The sequence below is a fragment of the Pistacia vera genome, unplaced genomic scaffold, assembly GCF_008641045.1.
Source record: "Pistacia vera cultivar Batoury unplaced genomic scaffold, PisVer_v2 Contig290, whole genome shotgun sequence".
NCBI classification, from domain to species: Eukaryota; Viridiplantae; Streptophyta; class Magnoliopsida; order Sapindales; family Anacardiaceae; genus Pistacia; species Pistacia vera.
In genome coordinates this window covers 807,640-822,627 of record NW_022196102.1, presented here as the reverse complement: position 1 = coordinate 822,627, position 14,988 = coordinate 807,640, and the positions used below count along the sequence as shown (strand labels likewise).

The 14,988-nt window shown below is 36.1% G+C and overlaps 1 protein-coding gene and 1 pseudogene across 1 annotated transcript; both read left to right on the top strand.

Moving 5' to 3' along the window:
• The first annotated feature begins 3,059 nt into the window (after positions 1–3,059).
• On the top strand, positions 3,060–6,318 carry LOC116134673 (putative leucine-rich repeat receptor-like serine/threonine-protein kinase At2g24130). Its single transcript, XM_031420348.1, has 2 exons — positions 3,060–5,749; positions 5,839–6,318. The coding sequence occupies exons 1-2, from the start codon at positions 3,184–3,186 to the stop codon at positions 6,249–6,251; spliced, it is 2,979 nt and encodes a 992-aa protein (XP_031276208.1). The 5' UTR covers positions 3,060–3,183; the 3' UTR covers positions 6,252–6,318.
• A 5,240-nt stretch (positions 6,319–11,558) lies between these two features.
• On the top strand, positions 11,559–12,819 carry LOC116134701 (annotated as a pseudogene).
• The last annotated feature ends 2,169 nt before the right edge of the window (positions 12,820–14,988 follow it).

Sequence of the window (14,988 nt, the reverse complement as noted above, 5' to 3'; positions counted from 1 at the left end):
TACTCTAGTTAGGGGCTTAGATTACTTTTCTTTACAGCCGCACATATATACAAAAAAGAGCAAAAAAAAAAAAAAAACACAGCCAAGAATAGTGGACGTAAGATTTGTATTGGGCATCCAAATCACTTTAAAAATCGTTTTCTTTGTGTGCTTGCTTGTTTTAATTTGTGTTTATCATCTATCTATTGATCCAACATCAAATCCACGGGTTTTATACAAACTCTAACATGGATCTCACCAAAGATCCGACACACTTTTCATTAGTGCAAGTTTCTGCATCAACACTAAAATTAATTTTTAAGTGTTTACCAAGATATGAAGCGAATTAAGGTGAGTGACTTGTGCGAGATATGACATGATAAAAAATTAAACATAGGAGAAAGTCTTGGGCACATTGATGAACCGACGTCCACCCACACCTACTTACACTAGAAAATATCTGAAATTTTTGGAAGATTTATTTATTTATTTATTTTTCACTAATATGAAATACTACCGTTGCTGATACATACGATTCAACAACAAAATTTTTATCGCCTAATGTGATAAAGGGAGATGAACATTTACTAATGAAGTTAAATTAAATATTATATATATTCGATATTTTATTGGGACATAGTGGATTGTTATTTTAATTATGAAATTAAATTAATTATTAAATTTAAGTTTTGAAATTATAATAATAGTATTTACTTAAAAATAACATTTGGAGGTGAATATAGTCCAACTTTTTTATATTTATATGTCGTTGGGTAATTTACAACACCACTTTAGAGTAAAATATATCTCCATTCTTTCTTTGATCATTTATTTATTTATTTTCTTTTCTAAATTTAGCTTTGTCCTTGCATTAGTCTATTCAATTTTCATGAGAAAAAGAAAACCAATAACAACTATCTCTAAGTGATTGAATGATTCAATAAAAACTTTTAGGTGTATTACTCAAGAGATCTTAAGTTCGAATCTCTTCTTAGTTGTTAATATGGTAACTATTGTAATTCTTATCACCCCGATAGTTTCAGAGTTCCGAAGAATTAGTTGAGGATGTGTAAATTGACCCAAACACCTTCAATCATAAAAAAGAAAAAGAATAACTCAATTCCAAAGATTTTCTTCATTAATAAAATCTAAAACAAATAAAAAGAAAACCACAAATTCATTAAATATTCTCCACATGTACAGAGAAATCACTGTGAGAGGAGGGGCCATCAAACACTGCCCCCAATTGACTATCAACACTCAACATTTCAATTGGATAACAACCATTCAATAAAAATTGATTAAATGTCAACGACAATTCCTCAAACGCTAAACTTTATACCGCAATAATAATATTAAGATGTCAACTTCATTCTCTCAAGAGTTTCAATTACCTAATCAATATCAAATAAGAATATTACTATCTTATACATTTCTTCATTCAATAAAAAATATTTTTTCATTTTAAAAAGAATTATTATTTTCTTTATCATATGGATGGATTCACTGTGATCATATAAAAATAAGTATTACCATTACATTTTGCACATATAAATTTTGTAATCTTAAACATAAATTTGCAACATATTAAAAATAAGATTCGTCAAATTGTTACTTGTCACAGTCCATCGATGTTGCAAGTCTAAATATCCACATGTTCAATGTTATAAATATATATTTCATTATTACAAATATTTTACGCTCCCAATCTCATTACGAATCTAATATTAATTCTTGAAAACGAAAAAAGTTTTTTATACATCATGTTGCCCTAAACCCTAAACTATTTAATAAAAAATTTGCATGCCACAATTACCTCTAGGTGGTTCAATAGGGACTTTTGGGTATATTACTCAAGAGGTTGTGAATTTGAGTTTCTTCTTTGTTACTAATAGGGGTAGTCACTAGAGTTCTTACTTGATCGGTAGTTCCAAAGTCCTGCGTGACTAATTGAGGTGAGCGTAAGTTACCCCAGACACCCTCGGTTATTAAAAAAAAAAAAAAAAAAAAATTGCATCCCACACCTAAGTAGAAAATAATTGTTTTCTAATTGTCTATTGTAATACAACATAATGTGTTTGTGTGTCTATATATATATATATATATTAAAATTATGAATCGTGATAAGAATCATGATAAATGAGATGTTTTAAGTATAAATACATAAATGACCAAATTTTATTAGAGTGACATATGAATAACTAGTAAACAACTTTTTCCCACCCAAGGTTTGCCTTAAAGCACTTTCTCACCCAAAAAGTTTCAAAATATTATTTTCTCACCCAAAGTTAATATTCCTTTACTACCCAAAGCCGATTCTGGTGGCAAATTTTTTTTCGTCTCCATCATTTGAACCTTCGGTCTCTTCTCTGCAAAACCTCTCTCTCTTCAGTATCTAATTTCTAGTCGATTGCCGACTACCGTAAAGTTATGATTTCTATTCTTAGTTGATTTTTGGCTTTTTTTAGTGATGAATATTTAATCGGTCACAAGCATTTGATCCACGACCTCCACTCTAAAAAACCCCTCTCACGCTGGCTCCTAGTAACTTGCCGAATGTCGATTGCAAAAGTGAAGTGTATTTTGGGTATAATGGAATATAAACTTTAGATAGGAAAGTGATAGTTTGAAACTTTTTGGTGGGAAAGTGTCCTTAAGGCAAACCTTGGGTGGAAAAAATCGCTTACTCTATGAAAAACAGATACGCTCAAAACATAAAAGGCTTTTCAGTACTAATTCAGTTATATAGTGTGAACACTAGAAGAATATTTGCGTCTGTTTGTGATAGACTGTTTGAATGAGCTTAGATTTATGTAATTAATTTGCGCATGCCCTACTAAAAAAGAAGATACCAATACAATCCACCAATCTCTTCCAACATTCCTCGTATCATCCTCTGCCACAGCATTACTTTAAGTTGAGTTGAATATCTACTCATCCTAGTTGCATCCCCATCATGGAAGAAATTAAATCTCAAAATCATATCTTGTTCCCCTAAAAAATTATTCCCTGCATTGAATTTATCTTCTTCATAGATCTTTTTTTCCACCTTCACTACATTAACCACATTGAACAATTCATCATTCTACCCTCTTCCTCTCTCCCTCTTTCAAAATTTCTAACACTAGCAATTATCATGAAAGCAGAAGAACAAAGTAGTTTTTCAAATAAGTTTCATCATTAGGCCTTTTTCAGGTTCATAACATGGTGTTCATCAAAGTATTTTGGCTTCTTTTTCTTCGGCATTTGGTTTTAAGTTCCGGGTATGCAAGTTTAGCCCATCACAAACATTTTCACCACTCGTTGGTCACAGACAAGGCTGCTCTAATGGCGTTCAAAAGAGCCATAACATTGGATCCAAATTCAACACTGGCTAACTGGGAAGAGTCAGGAGATGTCTGCAACTTCGCCGGTGTCTTCTGCGACAAACCCAAGCACCGCGTAGTTCGACTTGTCCTTGCAGAATGTGGACTAGTTGGACCTCTCTCGCCCTTTCTCTCGAATCTGACAGGCCTTCGAAAGCTACTGCTTTACGATAATTACTTTTTTGGTATCATCCCATCTGATTTCTCCAACCTCAGAAACCTGCATTTTCTCCAGCTTGATGGGAACAATTTACAGGGCTCAATCCCAGAGTCCTTTGCCCTTTTTTCTAAACTCACTTTATTAATGATTAATGATAACAATTTAACAGGCACACTTCCACCTTCCTTCTTTTCAAACTGTACTACTCTTAAAAATGTAGACTTATCTCGCAACTTTTTCTCAGGAAAAATTCCTCAGGAAATAGGAAACTGTCCAAAGCTTTGGAACCTGAATTTATACAACAATCAGTTTACAGGACAGCTTCCTGAATCTTTAATCAATACTTCAATGGCTAGTTTGGATGTGGAGTATAATTATCTTTCTGGTGTTTTGCCTTCAGAAATTTTTGGGAAGTTGCATACACTTGAACATCTTCATTTATCTTTCAATAATATGAGTAGTCATGATAACAACACCAACCTTGGCCCCTTCTTCGGCGCCCTGGAAAATTGCACCAAGTTAACTGAGCTTGAATTGGCTGGCATGGGAATTGGAGGAACATTGCCTAACTCTATTGGCAGACTTAATTTAACAAATTTGTTACTGCAAGAAAACAAGATCACAGGATCAATTCCTCCGGGTATAGGGAACAATGCCTATCTGATATCTCTGAATTTGACATCGAATCAGCTAAATGGAAGTATTCCGGCAGAGATTAGTCGGCTGTCGAGATTGGAGCAGCTTTTCTTATCATTCAACTTGTTTTCTGGAGAAATTCCTGCAGCATTAGGCCACCTACCTCACTTGGGTCTGCTTGATCTTGCTTTCAATAATTTCTCTGGTGAAATTCCTGCAAGTCTAGGAAATTTAGTCCAAGTGAACTCTCTGTTTCTCAACGACAACCTCCTTTCAGGTTCAATACCGAAAACACTAGGACAGTGCACAGATCTCTACAAGCTAGACTTGTCCTACAACAAGTTGACAGGGAGCATTCCACCAGAAATTTCAGGTATAAGAGAAATCAGAATATTTCTAAACCTCTCACATAATCAACTTGAAGGGCCACTGCCAATTGAGCTTAGCAAGCTGGAAAATGTTCAAGATATAGACCTTTCTTCAAACAATTTTACTGGTAATATCTTCCCTCAGATATCAAACTGCATTGCTTTGAGGATGATAAATTTGTCCCAAAATTCTCTTGAGGGGCACCTTCCGGATACTCTACGTGATTTCAAGAACCTCGAATCGATTGATCTTTCGGGAAACCATTTATCTGGAAAGATCCCAGTTAGCCTCAACAAGGTTCACACCCTTACCTTCATCAATTTTTCCTTTAATGAGTTTGAAGGTATGATTCCCTCTGGAGGCATCTTTGAGTCAGTAACAAATATGTCATTCTTAGGCAACCGGCATCTTTGTGGGAAGGTTCCAGGCATGCCTATTTGCTCTCAAAAGCGACATTGGTTTCATTCACAGATGTTCCTGATTATATTCCTCATAGTCATAAGCATATCTTCATTCTTGTCAACAATATGTTGTGTCATTGGGTACCGACAAATTAAAGTAATGATTTCCTCTCAAGCTGTAAAATCTGAAAGGAGAAGAAAGCAAACAACACTGGATTTGATTCATAACTTCCCAAGAATTACATACAGAGAACTCTCAGAGGCCACTGGAGGATTTGATGAGCAGAGACTTGTTGGAACAGGTAGCTATGGGCGCGTTTATAAGGGAGCTCTTCCGGATGGAACAACAATAGCAGTCAAGGTCTTACATTTGCAATCTGGAAATTCGACAAAGAGTTTCAACAGAGAATGCCAAGTTTTAAAGAGGATTCGCCACCGGAACCTGATAAGGATCATAACAGCTTGTAGTCTACCAGATTTTAAGGCGCTTGTTCTTCCATATATGGCGAATGGGAGCTTGGACAGCCGTTTGTATCCACATTCAGGATCAAGTTTGGGTTCAGGCTCCTCAGATTTGACTCTGACTCAGAGGGTGAATATTTGCAGTGACATAGCTGAAGGGATGGCCTATTTGCATCATCATTCTCCTGTTAGAGTCATACATTGTGATCTAAAGCCGAGCAACGTTCTTCTCAATGATGAACTGACAGCTTTGGTTTCCGATTTCGGAATTGCAAGATTGGTGATGACAGGCGGTGTAGGAAATGCTGCAATGGTTGAGAACATGGGAAACTCTACTGCTAATATGTTATGTGGTTCCATTGGATACATAGCACCTGGTACCATCTCATTTTCTGCAGTCATTGTAATTCAAGTTTTGTACTTTGTTTCTAACAGAAAAGTTATTATATGTATTTTATCTGTTCAGAATACGGATTTGGATCAAACACATCGACAAAAGGAGATGTTTACAGCTTCGGAGTTCTAGTCCTCGAAATGGTGACTAGAAAAAGACCAACAGATGAAATGTTTGTCAGTGGATTAAGCATGCACAGATGGGTGAAAAGTCACTACCATGGAAGGATGGAAAAAGTTGTTGATTCTTCATTGGTGAGAGCTTCAAGGGATCAGTTCCCTGAAGTGAAAAGAATGTGGGATGTTGCAATAGGAGAATTGATTGAATTGGGAATTCTTTGCACACAAGAGTCTCCTTCTACTAGACCTACAATGCTTGATGCTGCCGATGACTTGGATCGCCTCAAGAGATACCTTAGCGGCGACACCACAGCCACATTTGCCTCTTCTCTCGGCATTTCTTCTTCTACACTAGGCGATGACTAACAGCTCGCCGATATTTCTTGTATATACATTATGTTTCCATTGGTTATCTAAATTACTTTCGCATTCACATTTTGTAAAGCTTGATGATGTTACTCTAGACATCAGAATAAGCAGCATAAATTGTCTGGACATTATATGCGACAAACTCAAACGACAACGAAAATTATGCACATTGCCAAGTCAAAATCCTTGCTTATGCTAAACAGCCTAAGGTCCAAAACACTTCATTTACGTATCTAAAAAGATATAATTGCTTTTGCTTTCAACAGAAACATCACAATACAAAGTAACTATAAAGGATCAAACAAGTCAAGGCTTTTGGCTTCAATGAAATAATATCTATTCTCCTTAAAATTTAAATATTCATATGTGGTTTAGTGCAGCTTCCACTTAGGCTGGAATGATTGTGGGAACACAATCATTCCAGCCTAAGTGGGTGAATGTGTGCCATGAGAATGACTGCCATATTCTATATTGAGTTGCAAATGGGCAGCCAATAATTTTGTAATTTCTATTTTCGCTTGACCTCGACAATACGAGGGAATTTATTAAAATAAAACAAAGTGATGACAAACACAGAGTTATGCAACTTCAATTATCATCCACAATTAGCAGAAATTGCAGGATATATATGCATATATTTCAGATGGTAAAGTCTTGAAGAATATAATAAGGTGAAAGGAATAACAAATGATTGTGATAAATCACACAAGCTCCAATTTCACTTTCCAATCATAATGGGAAAATTTCTGTGTCAAAATTCAAGATCACATGATGTTCTTGAAGATAAAAAAAATAAAATGTCAACTAAAATGGTTTCTAGAGACTAGAGTACCAACTTCTGGTTTTGTCAACATCCTCTGTTGTAAGTGGTGTCCAACATAACACTATCTCATCAAATTGGAAAACACAGAAGATATATGTATAGAAGCTATTCAAATATAAATAATGACACTGATTTTTTAAGATGAACAGTAAGGTTTGACATTACTATATTGAATGTTCATGATGCTGTCTAGTACTAGAGGACAAAGATGAATGGTAAATATTACAGTTTAATTGTTACAATCTGAACATGAATCTGTCAGTTGGTAAGTTATAATTAGAAGAAGGTGGTACAGGAGAATTTGCAAAATGAAGCACTCTTTGTAATTTGTAACTTAACACTTGTTTGCTTGTAATTTGTGAAGTTTTGCAAGCAAACACAAAAGTTTCCATCATTTTAGAGACCTCTCAAACACACAGGAAAGTTACTGAAATTTACTTTGTTTAGGGAGAAATAGCTGATTTGTAAAGGATTGTACATCCTTAGCCTCTTTTGTTTTTTTGAGACATCCCGTCCCCGTTCTTATCCTAGGGTTGGGGTGCTGGGCAGTTTTTCCTCTTTAGGTGTAATTCTTTATTCTTTATATAATTACCATTTACCCCCAAAAAAATTATAAATAATTGTATTAAAGTGTAAATAATCCAAATGGGCACTTTTTTTTTCTGATTTTTGAGAAATTATATTATATAACCCAAAAACTATTTGTGTTTCCAAACTCTCTCTCAACAGTTATTCCTCTCTATACTTTTTAAAGATAACCACTATATTTCAACCAATCAAGCCAATAGTTCAAATGAACAATATATACAATCCCACAAACACTTATCCAAACATATTATTTTTATTCAAAACAATTTAATTTATCATTCATACTGAAACATGACTTGATACAGAAGCATCCTTGTTTTACTATTCAACAAATCCAAAATGTTACCCAACTTGAATACACAAACTGGATTTTTGCAGGGCCAAATTGGGGTCGATATTTTGTTGGTCCAATTCAGTTCATGGTGTGCTATGGTGCTGTTGTAGCATGCACTCTTCTGGGAGGACAATGCATCAAGGTTAAGTTTCATTATCATTATAAATAACATTCAATTTCTACCCATTTACTGTTTAATCAGAATTATACTATGCTTTTTAAACTTGTTCTTCCTTTTTTGGCAGGCCATTTACTTACTGGTAGAACCGAATGGCACCATCAAGCTATATGAATTCGTGATCATATTTGGATGTCTTATGCTTATTTTAGCTCAAATCCCATCCTTCCACTCTCTCAGGCACATCAACTTGATATCTTTAGCTCTATGCCTCGCATATAGCGCCTGTGCTACAGCCGGCTCTATTTATATCGGTAAGAACAATGGCAGATTATAAACTTATTTCATCAGTTACAAAATGTGTANCTCGAAAATTGTAATGAGTTACAAGAGCTAGAGTTGGCAGGCATAATTTAAGACAGATTTTACTGCAAGTAAACAACACTGGATCAATTCATCTATACATAATGGAAATCTTAAAAACCTTGTAAAAATTCTAGTTGCTATAGGCAAACTCGCTCAGCTGATACTGCTTGATCTATCTTACGATAATTTCTCTGATTAAATCCTGCAAAGTCAAGGAAATTTGGTTCAGGTTCATCAACGCTTTCTTAACAACAATATGCTTTCAGGATCAATACCTTGATCGCTAGGACACTGCACAAATCTGCACGTTCTGTAAACAGTAGAGATAAGATATTAACCATGAAGTGGGATGAGAAAGTTGATTGAGATAAAACTATAAACAGAAGAGATAGTTTTAATTAAATTATCTTTTTTTTTTATATGAAAAGAAACCCCACCATTGATTCTGCAGCTGTCCCAACCATTCATGGAGATCTTCAAGACTTCAAGCAGTATGGTGTCACAAACAACATTGACTGTTCACCAATCAAACTCATCCGTCGGTGTACAATTTGACCCTGGACAAATTTTTTCAGTAGAAACCACAGAACATAAACAATTCAAAAAACTATCCAAACCCAATGACTATGGCACAAGTTGAAGTATAACTAAAGCACTTAATTTTACTGGCGGTGTGAGTGTGCATGTGAAGCATGTTCTATGAGCTAATATTTAAATTGCGCATGCCTACGATCTCTTGCAAAGTTTTTTTTGTCATCGATCTCATGGACATTAATTTAAGTTGACCTAAAAAACCACTCATCAGAGTTCCAAACCCATGATCCAGCTGAAAAAAGTACTTTATTGTCTACATATATCATAGCCCGCACTGATTTTCTCTTCCCAAAAGATAGGTTTCCAGCTTCAATGAAACCAAACTCCAAAAGTAATCACCTGTAGACAAATCGTAGCCTTTCCCTCTTTTTCGCTAGAGTTCTTGCTGTTATACTCCTATACGCTCCGATCTCTTAAATTTTATGCAAGATGTTCTTGATTAAAGCAGTTTTCGTACTTCTCCGTTTCATTCTAAGTACAGGTCAAGCAACTATGATGGGTCATGACCGTCATACTCACCACTCGTTGCTTACAGACAAGGCTGCCTTCTGGCGTCAAAAGCACCATAAAATTTGATCCAAATTGTACGATAGCTGGCTGGGGACGATGTTGATGTATGCAGCTTCGAGGTGTCAGATGCGGACAAACACCATCACCGTGTTAGCTCAACTTTTTTACCAGATTGTGGACTGACGGACCTTCTCACCCTTTTTTCAAATCTCACTGGCTTCGAGTCTAAAGCTCTTTACAATCACTTTTCCGGAGTCATTCCACCTGAATTTTCGCACTCAGGCACCTCCTTTGTCTCCACTAGATGAGAACATTTACAAGGCCGATACCAGAGTCCTTTGCTCTTCTTTAAACTCCGTACATTAACTCTTTCAGAAAACAGTTTACAGAAGCACTTCCACCTTCCTTCTTCCGCAACTGCACTTCACTAGGAATTAGACTGTCCCCAACTTTTTCACTGGAAAAATTCCACAAGAATAGGAATAGTCCACATCTATGGTCCCTCAATTTATACAACAATCAGTTTTAGGACAGTTCCTGCATCTTTGGTAAATACTTCAAGTTAATTTGGATGTGGGGACAAATAATCTTTCTGGTGAGTTGGCTTCGGATATCTTGGGGAAGCTGTCTTATTTAAATATCTCCAATTATCATAACAATATGATAAGTCATGACAACAACAGCAATCTCGAGCCTTCTTCACCGCCTGGAAATTGCACAAGCTTAGCCGGCTTCAGTTGGTTAGCATGGGCCTCGGAGAAGATGCCCAGTTCAATCAGCCAACTTAATATAACAAATGTTATTGCAAGAAAACCAGATCACCGGATCAATTCCTCCGAGTATAGCAAATCTTTCCTACCTTATGACTCTAAATTTGACTTCAAATCATCTGAAGGAAAGATATCGTCAACCATTGTAGGTTGTCGAAATTGGCGAGCTTTTCTTATCACACAAACTGTTCTCCGATGAAATTCCAGCAGTATTAGGTCAACTCTCATCTGGGTTTGCTTGATCATCATACAATAATTTCAGTGGTCCTATCCGGAAAGTCTCGGAATTTAGTTCGGTTGAATTATCTGTTTCTCAACAACATTTGCTTTCGGGATCAATCACCGCGAACTTTAGGCGTGCATAGATCTGTACAGCTAGACTTATCCTACAACAGGTTGACTGGGAGACTTCCCCAGAAATTCGGGTATTACATGCAATCAGAAATTTCTAAACCTCTCCCATAATCATCTCGAGGGGCCATTGCCAATTGAGTTTAGCAAACTGGAAATGTTCAAGAGATAGACCTTTCATCAAACAAATTCACGGAAATATCTTCAACTCAGATATCAAGCTGCATTGCATTGACGTTGTTAAATCTATCTCACCAATGCTCTTGGGGAAAGCTTCCACATTCTCGGGTGATCTGAGAACCTGGTATCACTCGGTTTCAGAAATCACTTATCCGTATAGACCAACAAGCCTCAGCAAAATGTAACCCTTACCCAGGCCGGCTTAAGGTAGGCAGGTGAGGCACCTGCTAGGGCCCAAAAAATGGAGGCCAAATTTTGTATAAAGTTTTTTTTTTTTTTTTTTGAATATCTTATAAAATTGAAATGGTTTAAATATATCTTACGTAAGGGCCTTACTTCATCAATCTTTCTTTCAACAGTTTGAAGGTAGATTCCCTCAGTGGCATTTGATTCAGTACACATATGTCATTCTAGGCAATCCGTCTTGTGGCGCAGTTTGAGATGCCATTGCTCTCAAAGGCGGCATTGGTTTCATTCACATAGTATGACATATTCATCTCAGTCATCTGCATACAGCACTCCTTACAGCAAAGTTGTAAATTTAGTTCGACCTCATCAAAATTTTGATCTCAGCAAAATCTGAAACGATAAGAAGGCAGAAGACACCGGTAGTTGAAGAAATTTCCCAAGAATTATTACAGAGAGCCGTCAAGGCCACCAAGAGAGTTTGATGAGAGATGCTAATGGGACAGGAAGCTATGGACGTGTTTATAAGGAATTCTTTCAGGGAAGAGCAGTAGCAGTCAAGTTTTGAATTTGCAATCTGAATCCCGCAAAGAGTTTAACAGAGAATTTCAAGTTTTAAAGAGGATTCGCCACAGAAATCTAATAAGGATTATAACCGCATTAGTCTACCTGATTAAGGCACTCTTCTTCCTTATATGGAAAATAGAAGCTTGGATAGCCGTCTTTATCGGGGACAGTTAGGGGTTGACTCAGACTTGTCTCTCATCGAGAGAGTGAATAGAATATTTGTAGTGATAAGTGAAGGAATGGCCTATCTTCATCACCTTCTCCTGTGGAGTCAAACTGTGATCTTAAGCCAAGCAATGTTCTTCTCATCGATGAATGACAGCTCTGGTTTCTGATTTTGGGATTTCCAGGTTGATTACGCCAGTTGGAGTGGAAAATGCTGGGGACATTGACAAGATGGGAAGCTCGACTGCTAATATGTTACGTGGATCTATAGGATACATAGCACCAGGTACAAACGCCTCCTTTCTTTCTGCCTCAGAAACCATACAGAAGGAAAACAATGTCTTCAACTGAAATAGTGTCAATTGAGAAGTTTTAACTCATACAAACATCAATATTTTGCACATTTTGGATTCATTTTCTCAATTGATGAGGCACACAATATGAACCCACCAAATGTTCAATATTAACACATGGCATCAAATTCACACAATAATATTTGCACAAGCCTCATATATCAGGGTAAATTTAATCAACAATCAATGCACTTTCTTATATTTTCAATTTTTCCTTGGAAAAGCAAATTAGTGAAGTCATGTTTGAATTTTCATGTGCAGAATATGGATTTGGATCTAACACGTCGACAAAAGAGATGTTTACAGCTTTGGAATCCTAGTCCTTGAGATGGTGACTAGAAAAAGACCAACAGACAACATGTCTGGTGGTGAGCTAAGCCTGCACAAATGGGTGAAGACTCACTTCCATGGAAGAATGGAAAAAGTTATCGACCCCTCGTTGGTGAGAGCTTCTAGAGACCAGTCCTCCGAAGAAAGAAGAATGTGGCATGTTGCAATAGGAGAATTGATCGAAGGGTATTCTATGCACGCAAGAATCCCCCTCACAAGGCCTACAATATAGATGCAGCTGATGACTTGGATCGCCTCAAGAGATACCTAAGTGGTGACACATTTTCCTCCTTTCTTGGAATTTATTCTTCCACTCTAGGAGATGACTAACAGCTCGCCATGTTTTGTACTTATGTTAATGTCAAAGGTTAGCACATTACTTTTGCATTCTTGTACTTATAGTCAATATCAATAATATATCATGGTGTCCTGCTAATAGCCTACAGCCTAGAACTCTGTATTTGATCGACAGATGAAGAAGACAAACTAACAATCAGACAAATAAACACATTTGAAAAATTAAACTACATCTGCTTTCAAATCTAAAAGGCCGAGAAAAGTTCCAAAATAACCAAAAAGAACCAACTAAATCCTTATGCCTTTGTCCCTCTCTTTGTTCTCAGGATATAATTCACCTTGTCCAAAATGTATAAAATAAAATATTCATAGATGAAGTGGCATAGTTCACCTTCCACTTGGGCTCTAATGATGCATATTGAACGAAATAGAGACAACAACAGGAACAAAATATAATAGTAAAATAAAACAAACAGTAAACAAAGAAAATAATACGCGCGATTTACCCTGGTTCACCCAATGTGGGTTACGTCCAGCTGAGTCAATATTATTGCATTATGCCTCACCTCTCTTGTTTACAATGAATGAATTGCTCTCACACTCATAATAAGAGAAAAGTATGTTTATATACTAGGTTTAAGAGATTAAACATAGTTTTACAAGGATCCCTATTTCTAAGCCCAACTCAAAAAGGAATTAGTAACTTAAAAGAAATCCTACAGTGGTTATACATGAAAAAGTCCAAAACCGCCTACGGGCCCCCGCGAGCCTCGCCTGCTCATCGAGGAGCCCGGCACCCGCCCGCTGACCGGGTAGCGGGACCCCCGAGTGCATCTCCGTTACCCATTAATACTGAAGTAGTCGACAACTCCAACACATATGATGACAACTGACAACCACTGGGCTTAATTAAGCTTAAATTCAGGGTTCACTTGTAATTAAATGCAAATGGGCAGCTGATGCCTTTCTACAAATAACCAAATAGATAACATTGATAGAAAGGGAAATGAGGTAAAAAGCACTGCTCTGCTCAAAGTAAAAATCGTATAGCATATTGTGCCATATACCTTTTATCACCTATAGCTAGATTCACAACTTACTATAAGTACTGTTTTCTTTGAGGGCATTTCTTTTTCACAGTAAGAAATTAATGAATGTAATAAGTAAAGGTTCATGAAAATGGCAAGGCAAGAGAAAACAAACAACCACAGCAATGAAGGCAACAATAATGGCAGTGTATGAACATAGAGAACAATGCTACATCAACTTAAAAATGTTGTAACTGAAACGCAAAATATTAAGTTAGTAAAGCAATCACAAAAGCATAGTATAGGAGATTAGGCAAAAGAAAGCATCATGTGTTCATTAGCTAGCCACAAGACATTAACTGCGTTGCAGTTTCTAAATCAATCTGTTTTCTCGGAAAATTATACTTCCAATTTTAAAGGACAGACTCAAAAAGACTTGAATACTCAATGACATCAAGTAACAAAGGATATACACAAAATTTATTTTTGTGGATGCAATCTTATTGTCAAAACAACTAAAGTCATCACATTTTGGAGTTTGTAGTTTGGTTTTGTCCCATATATATTAGTTATAAGTTTCTGAAAAAAGACACTAGACTGTTTGATGGAGTAACCCATTCACCTTCTTAAGTCCAATGCGCGACTCAATAGAAGTATAATCTGAATTACCTCAAAACCTTCATAAGTAACAGATTGATTTTTTTAAGTCAATTTGCAGGCTTCACGAGTCTACCCAAATTCAAGTCTGCACAATAAAAACGTATAAAACTCTTAAAACATTTTGTCAAAAGGAACTATAATTTTAGACTGCAATATTCAGTTCATTTGCTGAAGTGGGTTGTAGCATAAAAATATAAAATTGAAAGTTGATGATGACACAATTTGCCCAAAAAAATCTCAATATATAAGCAAAGTTAAAGGAAAGGAAAACATTCATTTTTTATGTCATAATCAACTCAAAGTGCGAGATAGGAATAAAAAATGAAAAGAAAAGAAAAAAAAACCTGATTTTAGAGTTTTTCCTACCAAGTCTTCATAACTCCATCTCAAGCTATGAGACCATCACACTGAAAAGTGAAAACTTCTTAGTTATTTCTCTGTTCTTTTGTCCACTCAAATTTTATTTATTTTAACAGAAGTTGGCTAAATTGATCTTAATCTTAGTCACACCCAA